The sequence below is a fragment of the Xenia sp. Carnegie-2017 genome, unplaced genomic scaffold, assembly GCF_021976095.1.
Source record: "Xenia sp. Carnegie-2017 unplaced genomic scaffold, XeniaSp_v1 HiC_scaffold_16, whole genome shotgun sequence".
Classification (NCBI taxonomy): Eukaryota; Metazoa; Cnidaria; class Anthozoa; order Malacalcyonacea; family Xeniidae; genus Xenia; species Xenia sp. Carnegie-2017.
The window spans coordinates 7,114,213-7,131,909 of NW_025813469.1; the positions used below are offsets into that span (position 1 = coordinate 7,114,213).

Sequence of the window (17,697 nt, forward strand, 5' to 3'; positions counted from 1 at the left end):
TGCTGAGATAAAAAGAGGTTACAATTTTACGAAAAATGGCTTTAAAGGGGTTGACGTTGAATTAGCAAAGAAATCTAAACAAGCGTTTGATATTGACGAAGAGTACGAGGCTTTTATGGTACGTCAAAAAATTATTCAAGATAAATTGTTAAAACGTTTTGCCGAAGAAATAGGGTACATAATGTCTAGTCTTGTTGCTAAAGACTGCGACAGTGTGACAACTGCCTTGTTAATCACTCTTCTAAAAGACGCCATGAATGCTAAACTTTGACAATGCTACATCGGAAATCGATCATGAAAATGTAATGAGAATATCGTTCTTCGATAGTTTAAGTGACCTTGGTCCAAAAGTAAACGGGTTAGAATTGATCGAGTATACGTGAAGGATTGGCAAAACATATTTTTGAAGGAGCAAAAAGACAAAATGAAACATTGGACAATGAAATTTTTGAAAAAAATTTATTAAGTTTTACTCCGTTGATCGGTCTTCAAACGATTTATGACGCTTGCCATGAACACTCTGAAAATAAAAATAGGTTACCACGATATGAAATTGTAAGAGGGCAAATAAATTTTAAAATACGTACTGTGTAACGTCTTCAAGAAATTTATGTACTTTTTCATCTACTACACTAAATGCAAATAGAATTTGCATGCAATTTTCTCTAAAAGTTAAAGAAGCCTTACACATACGCAAACAAAAACCTGATCTCTACAAACAAATTCAACACTTTACCAGCATTTTCCAATTGTAAATATTCTAACTTGTCTCTGTCACACTCATAATACTTGCCATTCAAATATCACTAATATTTTATCACACCTTTTCCTTTTACTTTTATTAATTAAGACGTATCATGACATGTATCTTATTATAAATTCAGCATTCTAAATAACTTTACTTCAAATGCTTAATAAATCTCGTGCTTTTGGGATCATATAGAAATACATTACTTGTGAACGTTTAACAGTTAGATTATTGTTTAATATTTCCACAAAACATAGCAGTGAAAAATACCAAGCAATTGCTCGAAGGCATGTATATAGTACTTGGAAATATTCAAAAGACAGATTAAATGTTTTACGTATCCAAACACTTTGCATTGAAAAACCCGGTAATGTAGCAGGTTGTTCTCGTAATGTTTGAAGTGCACTCTGTGCCCACACTTCGGCTCGACTATTCATTGCTGACATTTTTCGCAATCACCTACAATAAACATCATTATAGCTAAAAGTAAGTCAAACAGCGAAAAGTGAATTATATATCAAACACAGAAGTTTCGATATAACAATGCTTTTATTCCTCATAACTCGCAATACACAGCTGATGAAGACTAAGTTCTAAAATACAACGTCATAGTCTAATCACCTAGCAACTTTACATCAGTTCTTCATCAGCTCGCCGTACACGGTTGTGTTTTTTCTGATTGCCGGCTTTTGCTGAGTTTTTTCTATTGATTTAACGAGTTCGGAACCAGGTTATACTAAAAAGTGGGAAACGCTAGCCCTTAATCTCGCGCCGCAAAGAGTTTGCGAGGAAATACTCCGGTGAAAAAGCGACCGAGGAAAAAACTAGCTGACAACTGCTCGGCAGTTCATAGGCAGCCCATAACTACGGGTTTTTCCAGGGGCGGATCTAGGATTTTTCAAACATCAGTCATAAAACGTCGGAGGCGTTCCGCACCTGGGGGAGAACTGAGGCATTCTCCCCTGAGAAATTTTGAATTTCAGAGACTTGAGAATGCCGTTTTCAGCGTTTTAGAGCAACACAAAATGTATTTTGTGGGCATCGTTTTTGCGTAAAAACAGCACATTTTGCTTTCGTTTTTTCAAAAAAAAAAATGAAGTGAACAATACTTGAATGTTTTGCCAAATATCTAGCCTCGTTATCATGCCAAATATATGAATCATTAGCATGTCTAGGAACGTAAAATTTATTTTACAATAATGCTATTCAAAAACAGATATAGTCTTTAAAAATTTCTACCAAGTTGTCAGGCATAGACCCCCCAAGATACCCCCATTCAAACCTCTATGTAATGAGTTAAGTTAGAAATTTGGTACTACAAGTGACAGTTCATAGATGTAGAAAAGCTCAGACTTCAAACTATGCAAGTTTATTGTTACCCTTTACCCATCTCCACATCAGTGCCAGCAAATTCACTTTTTGAGAAAAAACTCAAAAATTTTTTTCTGCCGAAGATTAAGCAAAAATTATCAGAGTGAAAATTTGCAGTTAAGGACAGCTTAATGCCATAAATGTTTATTAGGCATTTCACTAGACTATTATCTCCTGTAAGTATATGCAAGGTGTGCTATATAGCAATCACTAGTAGCATTGTATTTGAAAATACAAACAGAATGTAACCAACATGTCTTTAATTATATAATTACATGAATGTTAAAATTGGTTCATGTGTCATGCTTACTGGTTATGATAAATATCTTTTCATATGATCAAAGCTCGTTTAAATGTAAATCTGAAATAACTTAGTTTAGAAATTATAATGATCATCTGAAAAATTACCTAGTGATCATGAAAAATACTTTGCTGTTTTGCCAAATTTCAAGGTTTATCTGCATACATAGAAGGACATTTTTACTTTATAGAAAATGCTTTTCATACATCAATAGCATTTTGGAATTTATGGCAAACAATCTGGTATGAGCCGTAGATTAACACACATCTCTACATGAGGTGTTCAGTTAGAAAAGGGGACAATATGTGACATGGGACAACATCTCATGTATGTGAAATACTCAGGTTTAATACCATTGTCAAATAAAATAAAAGCTGGATCAGAAGACTCAAAATCACAGGTTATAGTAAACAGCTTCTCATGTAATCAATGTTAGTTTTCTCAAATCTAAAACAATATGAGTATAACTGTCCAATGATTGAATGATCAATGATCATAAACTGAAAGCCCCAAACATTTGTTTATGATAAAGTAAATAATAGTATGGCGCCTTATGGCTACAGATTTTTGTCCATTGAAATATATTTGCAGGAATGTAGGATTCGCTGCATATAACGGTAACGATTCCCCAAGCACTAAAGAACCCTTCGTCAACAACAATTTTAGAAGCATCAATCTGCTTACCATACGCTATATTGACATAAACACACTTGCTTAAATTGACTTTGATATAACATTCATGCATACACTTCACTTGTCCTTTACTTACGATTTTGGATGTAAATTTCTGCTGATAAAACTCAAAACAATGTTGGCTTTCTTTTGAACATCAATGACTGAAATGTCGCTCGCGAGATCGTCTTTGCCAAGCATTTACAATTTATCCATAAATTTTTCACACTCTTGAAAAAATTCACAGTTTGGACAGCAGCATTCATGTCAATATATCAATTTGTAAAAGATTTCCATAAATTCCATCTGATTGTAGTTTAGTTTCTATCATGCTTATAAAAATTATTATGAAACGATCAAATATTCAATTCAGACAGTGAGCTTGACTATGTTAGTTCAGTTGACTATCAGTCGAAATCCGTCAAACCAATCACAATAAAACAAAAATTCAAATAAACCAATTGTAAGATAGCAATTGGACTCCCTTATACGTCCGGCCACCCTATTATTATCAGTCGAGACCATTCCAGACTGTCCACTGATCTGGTTGACCAATAAAATAAGCGTTTTTGGCGTTCATAGACTCCTTTATCCGTCGAACCAGTCAAGCCACCCCGCTTATCAGTCGGTTATTCCAGGTCAATTAAAATTCAACGTATCTGATTACCGACGAGATATTCTTTGCATTTATCATTAGTTTTCAATAATAAATAAAGCTGGATTTTTATCACGAAGTAAATGCGATAAGAAATTTAGAATAATTAATGAATTTTTAATTATTATGAATTGGTAATTTTTGAATTTTAAACATCAGTCGCGCGACGGATTTGACATACTCTAGATCCGCCCCTGGGTTTTTCGTAATAAACATAAAATAATTAACCTTTCTTACTCCTGAGAAACTTGATGACTTCAACAATTTGCCTTGCATTGATCGAACAACCTCGCACGACGTTAGTGTGACGTGTAGTCTTATCAGTTTAATAGTTACACAAGGTAGGCAACTAAAAAAAAACAAATCACTGACCGTTAACATAAACACTTTAAAGACTCACGAAAACAACTATTAACTAACAACAATAATGAAACAAATATTACAGCCGATTGAGCACGGATAAATTTACTACATTTTTACCAATTTGCAAGATTCAAATCTTTTCCGAAGCATGTGAAAAAGACGAGCGTTTTTGGCCTTTCTAGCATTTTATTGTGGAAGCCTATGCTGGGGTCACCATATCAGTCCGTCGTCATCTTTTTTAAATTTTTGTCGTTCCTTCATTGGATAAACATTTCATTAGCCAACTTTTGATTATTTACTATTTATTTGTATGAATCAGTAAGTGAGGGTCTGCTGCATGATATGAAATTAACTGCACGGTATCTGTAGGAAAGTTTCTGCTTTGTCATATATCTCGAGAAGTCGTGCTTCAGTCAAGCTCAGCAACTGGAACTCGTCGGATTTATGGGACAATCTGACCATGATTCCAAGGTGGAGGTTATAAAAACCTATTGCTCGTGTATATTAGCCCAAAACAAAGTGTCAGTAAGAAATTATCTCAACTGATTTGGAAGTTGACCGCGTCCATTCAGGCAATACTTGCAGCTCCTCTATATGATTGATCTATTGTATTGATCACACTAATACCATGGACAAAACTTCAGTCAGGGCTTGTATCAACAGCTGTTTTCCTGAACTAGGATTAGGCCATATGGCTTTAAATCCAGGGTCTGGGTCTTTGATTACAGAAGTATAAGTTATCTGTTTTACTGGCTACCACAGCACCAAAGCTTTGTTCAGAGATGAAACTTCTTAGCCTTCGTTTTCTAGGTTCCCTGCCTAAAGGTCAGAATTTTACATGCAGAATGTCAGAAACTTTAGGTGCTTTAATGTTGACAGTACTATATTGTGCGAGCAAGCTCTTTTAGAACAGGCCACAACGATGACATTCCTAATAAGCTTTTGATTAGTTATCACTATCCTCACCAAACCACACCGTATAGATAGTACGAAAGCCAATTTCCTCTGCATTCAATTGATTGTTAGATTTTTAACAGCATAAATGATCTAAGTTAAACACATTTAGCTAGCCCGGAATAGCAAAAACGTCCAAATCCCAATTATATCTAGATGCAACGGGCCTTCTGAAAGCCCGGTCTTGTGTGCTTAAGCCTACTTAGCCTACTGTATAGTCATCACCCTAGTTGATTGACAGATGGTTCAAATTGATTTTGAATTGCGCTGGCATAGATGGCAATATTTAAAGGTCATTCCACGAGGTCGGCGTCAACCTCCAAGGCTAGAGTAGCTTGGGTGTCACTGGAAGAGATCATAAAAATGGTGAACTGGTCGGGTACCTCTACATTCACTCGTTTCTATTATCGACAAACTTTGACCGTTCAAAGGCTAGAGCAGTGTTGTCCTGGGCACTAATCATCGCATCTAGTTTGGGCAGATTGCTTTAAACAAGCATTGTTATATCGAAATTTCTGTTTTTGATGTATAATTGGAAGTTTTGCAATTGCGCGCAGCGCCCGCAGTAAAGTCGAGATTATATAAAAACACAAAAGTGAGATATAAAAACCGTCAGCGCTATATGCATTTAGCTATTTTGTAAAAGTTTATGAATGGTTGTCAATTCAAAAAGTCTTTCAGTGTCATAAAAGTCTTTGCGATTTTCGTAGTTTCGTTGACCTGTTCTACGTGTGATATTGCGAATTCCGCCTTTTGAATACAACGCTCACGGAAGGAGGGAGTTTTAACTGCTTTAAACCAGTTTTGAGTTATATGTATAATCAATTAATTTCATTTGTAAACACGATTTCAATTTTCGAATGCCCAACTTCAATGTTTTGCGCACGTGTTGTATAGCTAATTGGTTGACGATTAAGTTATTTGAAAATGAAAAGATTGAAACATAAAACACGATAATAGGATTTTGTTGAACATGAAGGTTTTTTTCACAATATAAACAACAGTTCATTTTGATTTATTCAATATTGAAACATTAGCATAACCCAAAGGTTCTCATAACAAAAGTTCGTTGATTGCAGTCAATCTTCTTTATTATTGACAGTGTCAGTAAGGCTGTTTTCTTTTAAAAGTTTTAAAAGGGACTTTCTCTTATCAACTGCTGCTTCCAGAGCTTCCTGGGTATCGAAGTCGTCGTTTTCTATAAACGCTTTCTTCGTATGCATTATTTTTTTATGGATGGGATCTTTTTTCAGTTTGTTTATCTACATAAGCCGTTGTGAATGAATGCTTTCCAGTTCTTTTTGTAATTTTAGTAGAATGTTAGAAGATGCTGGATCTTCAGCTGACTGCTCATCTGTACCCCTGTTCAAAAAGTTTTTTTTTCATTTCATCAAAATCTAATTTACTTCTTTCTCTTGCCTTATCTATTAATGGTATCCAAAGATCAGTCTCTACTTCAATCTCAACCTCCCTTTCTGTTGACATGAAACTTTCAGATTCATCGGTGGAACTTGTCGAAGCATTGTCTTCATTACCTGTTGCATGCCTTTCACTATACTTACTGCCACAGTACATCATGAGCAAAACCTACCTGTTCAAGTTAATATTCATGACAATTTCAAGGAGTTGTAGCACTCCCAAAATACAAAGTAAGTTGTTGTCACAACTTTAAATGCAATGCCAAAAGAAAATAAAACAATTTAATTACTGCCAAAAAAATTTGGGGGAGAAAAAAATCTAAAGAACATGAAAGAACATGTTAGCACCTTGAATAATAATTCAACAATAACCAATGTTTTCAAGAGATTAGTATTTAGGAACATGATCTAAAATTCAAAAATCAAACCAACCACTAAAAGATAAAACAATGCCACAAAGGAATTTGCATTAACATTAAGTTTTTTTTAAGGGTCTACGTGCATGTCCAATCCATTATACCTCTTTCACAACCATCGTTAATGTACAAATGGGTATGCAACGTGCATCATTTATGAACCAGGTATTATCAGCATGTCATTTCATACTTTGGAAGAGCAAGAAAAAATGGACGAAGAAAAGAAATATTGTTGCCTGGTTTTAGATGTAATGGTCATCTCTAAATCGGTCCAGTAGGAATCAGCCAAAAAACAATAACACTGGTTTTGTTGATTGTGAACTTTCAGAGGTACCTGGATTTGCTACATCTAAAGCCTTTGTTTTCATGCTTTTATGATTACAGAGTCATTGGAAACAGGAAATTGTATACTTCCATAAAGGCAAATCCTCTTTAATTGTACAGGCACAGCTGACCAACATTGCACTTGTGAAGGCATTGCTGCTAGTCCGAAAATATGGTGTGTAACATAAGATGGGATGGTTACCAACAACAGCACTTTCAAGAAACTTGCAAGTGCTGTTGTTGGTAACCATCCCATCTGATGCACCTGCAATTTTATTTCAACAAAGTTACAACATCCTGTAACATGTGAAGACGTCTCTGTTGCATTAGATGCATGTCAATATCCTGAAATATTTGCAAGAAATTCATTAGCATTTCCTGGTAATATTTGCTAAAGTGATTGAGATCAAATGCAATGGAAGCTCTTCCACGCGCTTTTAATTTATTGCAAGAGTAAAAGGTCGAAAACTTTATGAAAAATTATCGGACAACCACATCCAGTTTTGAGAAATACAAAATTGGCAACTTTAACGCTCAATGCTTTAGATGCAGATGTGATTGATTTGATGAACAACGTCCAAAAACAGCTTCAGTTCCAAAAACGTGAAGCTACTCTTTATTTATCAGAACTGTTGATTACCTTTTTGGCATACTTAATTTACGGACTTTCGGAACCAAAAGCACGCAGCTCTATACACGAAGATTGACAATACTTTGCATGAACAAATCATAAAATCGCATAGCGATCACGTAATAAAATTTTAACAGTTTCTATTGGCATGACTAAAAGTAGAATGGTATTAAAAAATCATCAGTAGCCAGGATGTTTATTGTCAAGTTAACATTAGAATTGTACATAATACTACCCAACTTTATGATGGCGAATTTCGTTCCACCAAATAAAAGATGAAGTTCACTCTAAAAAACTCCATTCCCCTATTCAAAGAAACATGTTTTTTCGTTTAAGAATTATGAGATGTGGCAACATCAAACATGTCTATTTTTATAGAAAGTTGTGTGTAAACAACAGTGTTTCTACGCGGTTATTAATCACGACTGTTTTTCATCATTTCTTAAGTTCGCAACATTCAACTTGCCTTTGGCCAAATTTTACTGGTGTTTTTACCAAAGTTTTTCATTTAAGAAGGTTTGAGCGTCAATGATAGACTGGGAAACGGTGTGCTCGTTCATTTTGTATATGTCATATCTTTCACTTTCTTGTCTACAGCTTCATTAACTGTCCATTTGTCAAATAAGGAAAACTTATGTTTGTTGTGAATAATTTATCTTTTAAGGTAATGTCAATGTGATTATTATTAGTTGAGAAAGACCAATGTGAGACAGTGATTTATAGTGTTTTATCCAGGAACATTGACTTAATTTCAATGCTGGGTTTATTGAATTTTGCCTTTGTTATACAGCGACAGTTCCTGTTTCGGAATGCGTGTATATCATAAGAGGAAGACGATCATTCTCATGTGTTTTAATCTGACCACATGTTTTACCACTCCTTAAATCCATAGCAGTCAAAAAGCAAAGCGAATTTATTCCAATGAAGCATGATTTATATACAAAGACATCGATTGGCATATCTGGCAAAATATAAAAAATTGGGTTCACACTACCGGCTGAATGCGCATCAATAAGACAAATACCCATTTTCTTATCATAAGAATCTATCCAGAAAGAGAATACAAGGACTGCTTGTTTACCATCACTTGTAAAGCAGCATTTGCAGCGGAAATCCTTCACAGATGTTAGTTCTCGTACAAATTTTTCAATGAAAGACGTTATGGGTATTTCTTCAGTATGCCAAACCTCTAAGGAAAGTTTGTTTTTTGTCTTTCTCCATTTCTAAATTGTGACCACTGTTCTGTTGTGAAAAGTGAAAGCCAACCCGTACAAAATAGCAAGGACGAGAAAGAAGCAAGCTAGAACAAAAAGATAAAATTCAAAAGCAAAAAACCCCGTTTTCGGTCCATGCTTCCCGATACCTTGTTAAGCGTAAGGCACTAGAACGCCGCATGTTAACGTTTCGGTAGGAGATTTCGGCCCCTCCACGCTATCCTACTTGGGAGATGCAATAGCAAGCTTCCGCCCATCAGACCCCGAGATCACCTGCGATAGGCTTTGCTCGGGGTACGCAGGGAGAGTGCGGTCGCCACCGAAGTGTGGGCTCCTAAGCCACTGCATACTATATCGCACACAGCTTCCACTGCTAGTTGACATCTACTATATGAAGTTTTAGCTTTATATATATATACCAAAATTTAAAGGCGTACGACAGTTGTGGGATAATTGTTATCGTTACTGCGCATGCCCAGATGATTTCTTTGATAATTTGCGACTAAGTGAGTTAATTGACACAAATGTAGTGCAAGTACATATAGTTGGTCGTTTTCATGACTACGAACAATTACTCGAGTGGACTGCGCATGCTCGAGCGCATGCGCAGACGATTTCTCTATTAAATTGTTACTAAGCATGCTATTTACTTCAAAATTGGTGCTAGTAGATGCAGTTGGTCGTTGCCATGACTTTGTACTTGACCAACTGCTCATGTCGACTGCACATGTTGAATCAGACTGCGCATGCGCAGATGAGTTATCTGAATATTTCTGACTGAGCTATCTAAATACTATGGTATTATTTTATGGCAAACGTCATATCTGGGAAAATGGCGCGCTTTGCTTGGCTCCGAAACATTATTGCCGGTGATTAATTTCTGGTAATCGACCACGGTCCAAAACGCCTAATTTTACAGTCAAATGTAAACAATGTAATCAAATGTAAAACGCAAATTAAACGAAACAAAATACCATTTACGAATGTGAGTAGAGTGGAAAACACTGGGAAAACAGTTTAACTTTCCAGACAATACAATTAGAAATGATTTAATTTTTATTGACGAAAACTGTAAAAGTGAAAGCCAACCCGTACAAAATAGCAAGGACGAGAAAGAAGCAAGCTTCGTTTTTGTTCAAATAATGCCATATAATAAACCTTAAGAAATGCATAGATCCCCCTAGAGACCCCCATTCACAACTCTATGTAATGAGTTGAGTTAGAAATAAGGTATTACAAAGGACAGTTCATAGATGTGAAAAAGCTCAGACTTCAAACGGTGCAAGTTTTTTTGTAACCCTTTACCCATATCCACATACAGTGCCAGGAAATTCACCTTTTGAGAAAAAACTCAAAATTTTTTCCTGATAGATCGTCCACTGATCTGGATATGGGTAAAGGGTTACAAAAAAACTTGCATCGTTTGAAATCTGAACTTTTTCACATCTATGAACTGTCTTGGATATCTTGAACTCCGTTATCGGAACAGTGATGGATATTTTGAACTCCGTTATCGGTCCAACCAGTCGAGCCACCCCGCTTATCAGTTAGTCAGTTAATATATAATTCCAGATATGCTAAAATCTATTGATCTGTTTGCCAACGTGATATTTACGAAAGACTTCAGATATAAAACAGAGTTTTGACAATGAAATTCATACGATTATACATCGGGAATTCAATGATCACAAAAAACTGTAATCATTAAATTTGATAAATAAGTTTTGAATTATAAACATCAGTCGGGTGGCTGATTTGACATATCCTAGATCCGCTCTTGAATTACATGTAAGAGAACTGCTGGCCCTTACAGGAAAGAAAACGACCGACAAATATGTTTTAATTTCGATACTTCAATGGAAATTTTACGTTTGATATTCTGAAATGAAATTTTTCCATATTAATATGTAAAGAACTTGCCCCTGTTAGTCTATTCTATCATGTTTGTCTAACATTAAACTTTTTATTCTGTAATACAATAAGAACGTTTTTATCAATATTCTTGAGTCAGTATTTAAGATTGGTTGCTCATGACATTTATATATTTTCCTTTCAATCCACCACTTAGCAGTTTTGATGCGCGAATTCTTTTATTAACTAGGGAAGATTTTACTATCCGTTACTCTGTTCGTGTTCACATTTCAAGTGTTTTTTGATATGGATGCGGCAAGTAAATATGTCAAGTGTACGCCAGCAAAAGATCATCTTCCTTCAGTATGTGATTGCACGAAACTGGGCGTCGGAAATTGCATGTTCAAGTTAAATATAACTAGAAACCCATTAGCAGTTGATACTGACGAGGATTCCAACAATGTATACTTTATCAACAATGAGAAAATGGGTCCGACATTGATTGCAAAGATAGATACTTACATGGTCGTTGATGTGTTCAACTCCATGAAAAATAACAATACATCGATTCACTGGCATGGCATTCACCAATATAACACTGCTTACATGGACTGTGTTGCACACATAAGTCAAGAACCCATCAGGCCATCAAAAGCGTTAAGGTTCGTATGAAATAGTTGTTGTTGGAAAGAAAAGATTAATTTTGGGTAAAAGAGAGTGAGGGCCGGTGTATGAAAAAAATGTAGACACTTTGAGAATGTCCTGAAAACTATCATTTCATCAAAGTTTCTCAGAAATGAGTCATCGTTTATGTGTTTTGGCATTATCTGGTTTATATAAAAGTTGAAACAATCTAAAAATTTAATCTCGGTAACCGGGAGAGCGGTTTGTAAAAGGCTAAAAGCCTCAATTTTAACCGCTTGCCTAAGTAAAATGAAAGGCTTAAAATTTAATTTTATTCAATGAGGGGAAAGTTCGAACTCTGTTCTGTCTTGTTTCAAAATTTTAGAAATTTTAGAAACATTAAGTTCACAGCGCAATGTGTCTAAATTGGACTTTTTTGTGTTTCACGCCATTTTTATGTACTTTTTTCTTATTTAAGAGTGATTACGTGAGTGATTGATTATTTGACGTAAATAACAATAAAGACTTAATTTGTAAAAGCAACAAGTTTGACTAAAATGAAGAAACTTCAAAAACGTCCAGTTTAGACAGGTTTGCGGTGAACTTAATGTTTCTCAAATTTTTCAAAATTTTGTTTCAAGGCACAACAGAATTTAAACTTTTATGCCTCATCGAATGAAATTAAATTTCAAACATTTCATTCTGTTTGCGCAAGCGGTTTAAATTGACGTCTTTACAAACCACTTTTCCGGTTTTCGAGATTAATTTTTTTGATTGTTTTTACTTTTAGATAAACTAAACGATGCGAAAATATATGGACGTTGATTGACTCGCTTCTGAGAAATTTATCAAAAAAGACTTGAGAAATCGTCGTAATTAGTGTAAATTTTGTAACATTCCGAATACCTCGTAGTGCAAGTAGAAGATTTTACTCCTTCAAACTTAGAAGTTCTTTTTTCTGCTCTTCTATTTGTGAAGGGTGTGTTATGTGTAATTGAAAAGATTATTATAGCTGTTTACCTACAAATATTTTGATCAGCGTCTGACTTCGACCAAAAAAGCGCGATAATTATTTAAAAGGTACTCTGTATTTTTTTATTAGCTGCTTTATTTAGGCATTATTTTTCGAAAGCAAATATTTAATTTATTCTTAGACAGCCTTTTAACGAAAGGAAAGTTCTTTTCAAACGCTTCACTGCCCATATTAAATTTCTTGAATTTCGAAATGAAAAGATTGCTTTACCTAATTTACACATGTGAGACAAATATTGTTGCACAAACTACAGCCTTGATTTAGCTTTGCATGACAACGCAAATTAAAGCAAATTATTGACAGTGCGTTGAAGATCGTGCTAGACCTAGCCGTTTTTATTTGACCTCAACCAACAGAAATAGAGCTGTACAAACGCATTGCTAAAGAGAAGAGATTGAAGACAACGACAAACGTGATGAGATTGCTCATTGCTTTTTGAAAAGGAATTATAGAGTATTTTTTGGTGCATTTTAATGAAATGAATGAATTGCAAGATATAAATGCCCTTTTTAGTTGCCCTTCTCCTCCACTCCACTTTTTGAGTTTGCTCGGTTTCCACTGTTCTCAAGTTTTAAATCTAAAATAAATTTAGAACAAAACTCAAATATACAAGTATTATATTGCTTCCAAGACTTTCCGAGGTCAGTAATTTATTTTGAGTTATCTTTAAATAATCGCCACTACATTTATTCACGTTGTTGCAAACTCAGTTTTCGCTTGTATAATTGTGAACTTTTGAGTGCTGTGTTTCCCTCTTTCTCAGTAGACAATTGTTACTTGTTCACTATTACTGTTATAACATGATTGTATTTTTAAAGGTATGTGTTCAAGGCCTGGCCTGCTGGGACACATTGGTATCACTCACACGTCAAAGATCAACGAGATAAAGGAATTTATGGTGTCTTAATAGTATTGCCACATGTTCAAGACTATCCAGACATTATAGACGAACCAGATAAAAATGTTATTGCCATAAGAGAAGGCGAAGTTATAAAGGACAATTGGCCAGACTGCGAACCAGATCATTCTAAGCCTCCTGTGTTATTTGGAGAAATTACTTCTATTCGAATAAATGAGTACGAATTGGGTACCGAGTTAAATAGCAACCAATTTGCGCCCTTATTTTATGTTACATATAAAAGAAGATATCGGTTCCGCGTGATTGGTGTTATGTTTGCGAACGCTTTTCGTTTGTCCATAGACGGGCACAAATTAAATTTTATTGCCGCGGACGGGTATTCGACACTTAAAAAACTGTCGATTATTGGTTGTTCACGTCGGGGAAAGATACGACATCGAGGTGATTCCTCCTGAAGATAAGACCATAGATGATAGTACATGTTGCGAAGTATATCCGATCCGAATCAAATCAATTGGGTTGAATTGAAAAACTGGAGTCCATCACACTCGGTTCGCCTATCTCCAGTATAGACAAAGCGAATATCTATGCAAAGAAAAAAAATTGATCGATGTGTACGGCCAAAATAACGGTGTGATGATATTTCTTGCACGGCCATCAATTGTCCGTTCAAAAATTACCCCTCTCAAGAAATCCTTTGTCTACCTGTGACTAGTTTGCAACTTTTACACCACACACCTAAGGACGAAATGCCCACCAAAAATGAAAAATTGATTGATGAGTATTTCTTCAACTTCGAATTCCGTCGTAAAGGTAACGCGGTGGTAAATGGTGTTAACTTTCAACTTCCTTCTATTCCTTTCACTAACCCGGATGTCAATCTACGACCTCCGATGGAATGTAAATACGACACTATGGACAATAGTTCGTACAATAATGATACTGAAGTGTGTAAATTCTGCCCACATGCTGTATATATTCACCGATCAAATGCAGAGCAGAGAACAACCCAATTCGTATTTTCTTCCTTGGATCCTTTTTCTGACGACTCTATTAACGAAAGCAGAACACATCCAATTCATCTTCATGGTCATTCTTTCTTTGTTACAAAAATAGGATATGCAAAGTACGACCAAGACGGCTTTATCAATGAGCCTAATAGGGATGTCACAGTTAAGGATTGTGGTCCAGGAAATTGGACGGATGAAAAAACCTTCAGGTATAAATAACAGCCTTTGAGTGCTTAAAACTTTCTTTCCTCTAGTGCTTGTTGAATTGCAGTGAAATTTTTATGCCAGAAGATAATGATAGTGGTAAATCTTGGAGTCAGTTACACCAATGAAAGTGTTAAAGTTTATACTTTATATCATTATGTTTTATGGTAATTTGTATGTTTAGAGCTATAAAACCTAGAAGTGAGGCTGTTAGCAATACACTGCCTAATGTACCAGGGCTTTGACTAACGTATGATATGACTGAGCAGGTTTTACAAATGGAAAAATATGACAGTATTTTGACAGTATTTATACAAAAAAAAACATGACGGCAATTTTAATTTAACAAAGATTTCCAGAAATGCAACCGCATAAAATACAAGGAATTCCAAACACTGCGAACAATAAAAATATTACAGGAATCAAGCACTATTTTTGTGGTTACGGCTTGGGCAACGTAACGAGGTATTTCAAAGCAAGACTGTAGTAGAGTCTTGCCAAATATATCTGAAATTATATTATTGGCTAGTAACAGAATAGTTTTTCACGCATTTAACGTATAATATTCACTTGCGAGTTTTTTATAGACTGCAATTAGCACTCGTCGTTTTGACCCGCGATATTTCGTTGCATCTTTAAAAAACTCACTCGTGCATGATTTATCCGTAGTCGCTGTCGAAAATAAGTACCATTATCTATAAAAATTACAGCCAAGTTATTTCTCCCAAAGATCTCTACATCGACCAAAGTACAGTGCGAAAAGATGTGATAACAGTGCCAGCCGGAGGATCCGTTGTGATCGAATTTTTGCGTAACCACTCAGGCTGGTGGTTTTTGCATTGCCATATAGATGCACATTTGACCAGAGGTATGGCTATAGCTGTTGGTGAACTTCCTGAATGCCAAGTTCCCTTTGCCAGTCCTCTTCCTACCGATGAATCTTTCGACTATGAATTGAGTACATCAGTTTTAAAAGCTTACGAGAACTACGATAAATGCAATTTACAGGTAGGCAAATTTTGAATATAACGCAGTAATTCTTTTCAGGGCTCACATCGAAACACGAAGAATTTTCATTTGGGCTTTTTTAAAGCCTGTAATAGCAAAAAATGAACTAGAACTGTGCAAAAGCCAAGCAACATAATTCCCAAACAATGTGAGCACTCAAACCATGGTGACGTTTTATGAAGATGCCTCATTTATCTAGAAGATATTCGTTTATAAAACATTTGCCGTGGTCATTGACCTTTTTACTTTGAAACGATTTTGGGAACACCTGTGTTTTTTTAACGTTGTTGAAAAAATTACTGTGAAACCAGCTCACTCACGATGGTCATAGCTGAGGCGATAAATATACGAAGTACGGATTACTACGTTTTCTCCCTTTTTGTTATTTAGAGGCAATAAAAATACTTGTACAAAATAAAATCTGCGACTTTTTAAAAGTGAATTGGCCGCAATACTTTCTGACGAGATGATTTCATAAATGCTCTTTTCTTTGGTTAAGTTCTACGTGTAAGATAGCAATGTTTTAAATATTTTATATGACTATTTCATAAACTTTATGAGGAAATTGTAAATTAACTAATGCAAAGTGATGATAGTCATATCGTATGTAAAGTCACTCCACAAAATGCAATGATTTTGCCTTTGCGTCATTTCATGTTTCTTGTTGATTTCTTCAACCGTATTCTTCCTCTTTAAATATATTTCAGTCGAGCCCATATGAGACATGTGAAAATGACAAAGAAAAAGACGGATCCTTGTCCTTTGATGAAACCCATTCTTCAGTGAAGAGAGAATTTCCAAGAAGTGAAGAGGGTATGTCCAAATCAGTACACGAACAAGATGAAAAGCATTTGCATAATTTGCGACGACAAATGTTTAACTTAATGAAAAATGGTCGCGTCAACTATGGTCATGTTGCATCATCACATTACAGGCGGCTTTACCATTACTATAATTCGCCACAGGCTGACAAATTAAAATACGCTAACCAAAAAATGTCCGAACCGTCCAAAAATGGTCGAAAAAACCTTGAAGTTGATTTTATAGCTGACTCTTAAAAACATTCTAGCTTTTAACGTTTTTTTATTCTTTTTGAGTTTTACCAACAAAGTTTGTTCATCAAACTATTTTACATTGTTACGTTACATTGTTATTAAAAAATGGCAAATGCATCGCAATTGTAATCATTTTTACTAAAATAAATTGTTGCATTATATTCATCATTAACCTAATGCAAATTCTTACTTTTCAATTATTCTCCATCGTTCTACTTTTTTTGCATTTTCTTTCATAGAAAAACTACTGCTGAAATGTGATCAGGTTTAGACATATGATAATAAATAGAATCAATGTTCGCTGCGTTTTAATTTTTTATTAATTACTCACGGGCTTTCGCGTAACCAGCTTTATCTTTCGACGGATGCGTGATAAATGATAGTTATGAATAGTGAATGAAGTGATATGTGTATGATGTGAAATTTTATACTATATTTCAATATGTGATGGGTATATTTCTAAATAATCATAAAGTAGGAATTTACTGATTAAGCAACGGATTATATATTATTTCAGCAAATGCACGAAGTTGTTGTCAGATTCTGGCGTCGAGGAAGTGTGCCATGTTTCCCCAATATAACTCCAATTGCTAACTCTTCAAAATTTTCAAAGTGGAAGATTTTCATCCAAAATTTCTTATTCGCCGCCATATTTCTGATACAATCATCAAACCAGACGAATACTTCCGCGTGAAGGCTTGTACTTGCATTGCGCACGGCACGTGCTGTTTCCTCAAATATACTTTGTGTTTGTACTTCCGTGTTGCTAATTTTGGTATTGTATTTTGTTTCGATTTTGACGTTGCTTAAGATGAGTTTTTTCTTTTGTTTCTTTTGTCAAATATAGTCTCCGTACATAGAAAGAACAAAATGGTAGTACAATACTATGAATGCACTTTTTTAGAATTCGTTTTTCCTCGAATTATTTTGTCTGTTTGTGACTGTGGAATCGTCCACTTTCTTAGAAATATTCAGCTGGAAATTTA

General features: G+C 35.1%; 2 protein-coding genes across 2 annotated transcripts; both read left to right on the forward strand.

Moving 5' to 3' along the window:
• The first annotated feature begins 11,146 nt into the window (after nt 1-11,146).
• Nucleotides 11,147-14,028, forward strand: LOC124437409 (laccase-2-like). The gene is made up of 2 exons (XM_046987385.1): nt 11,147-11,580; nt 13,394-14,028. Exons 1-2 carry the CDS (start codon nt 11,225-11,227, stop codon nt 13,887-13,889), a joined length of 852 nt encoding a protein of 283 aa, XP_046843341.1. The 5' UTR covers nt 11,147-11,224; the 3' UTR covers nt 13,890-14,028.
• A 155-nt stretch (nt 14,029-14,183) lies between these two features.
• Nucleotides 14,184-16,883, forward strand: LOC124435941. Its single transcript, XM_046985873.1, has 3 exons — nt 14,184-14,653; nt 15,359-15,656; nt 16,364-16,883. The coding sequence occupies exons 1-3, from the start codon at nt 14,184-14,186 to the stop codon at nt 16,712-16,714; spliced, it is 1,119 nt and encodes a 372-aa protein (XP_046841829.1). The 3' UTR covers nt 16,715-16,883.
• The last annotated feature ends 814 nt before the right edge of the window (nt 16,884-17,697 follow it).

Bases quoted from the DNA above. Each gene is read 5' to 3' on its own strand.
- LOC124437409 (XM_046987385.1), top strand. From the start codon at position 11,225: ATGGATGCGGCAAGTAAATATGTCAAGTGTACGCCAGCAAAAGATCAT. The intron at 11,581-13,393 runs GTTCGTATGAAA...GTATTTTTAAAG, and splicing joins AGGCCATCAAAAGCGTTAAG to GTATGTGTTCAAGGCCTGGC.
- LOC124435941 (XM_046985873.1), top strand. From the start codon at position 14,184: ATGCCCACCAAAAATGAAAAATTGATTGATGAGTATTTCTTCAACTTC. The intron at 14,654-15,358 runs GTATAAATAACA...TAAAAATTACAG, and splicing joins ACGGATGAAAAAACCTTCAG to CCAAGTTATTTCTCCCAAAG. The intron at 15,657-16,363 runs GTAGGCAAATTT...AATATATTTCAG, and splicing joins ACGATAAATGCAATTTACAG to TCGAGCCCATATGAGACATG.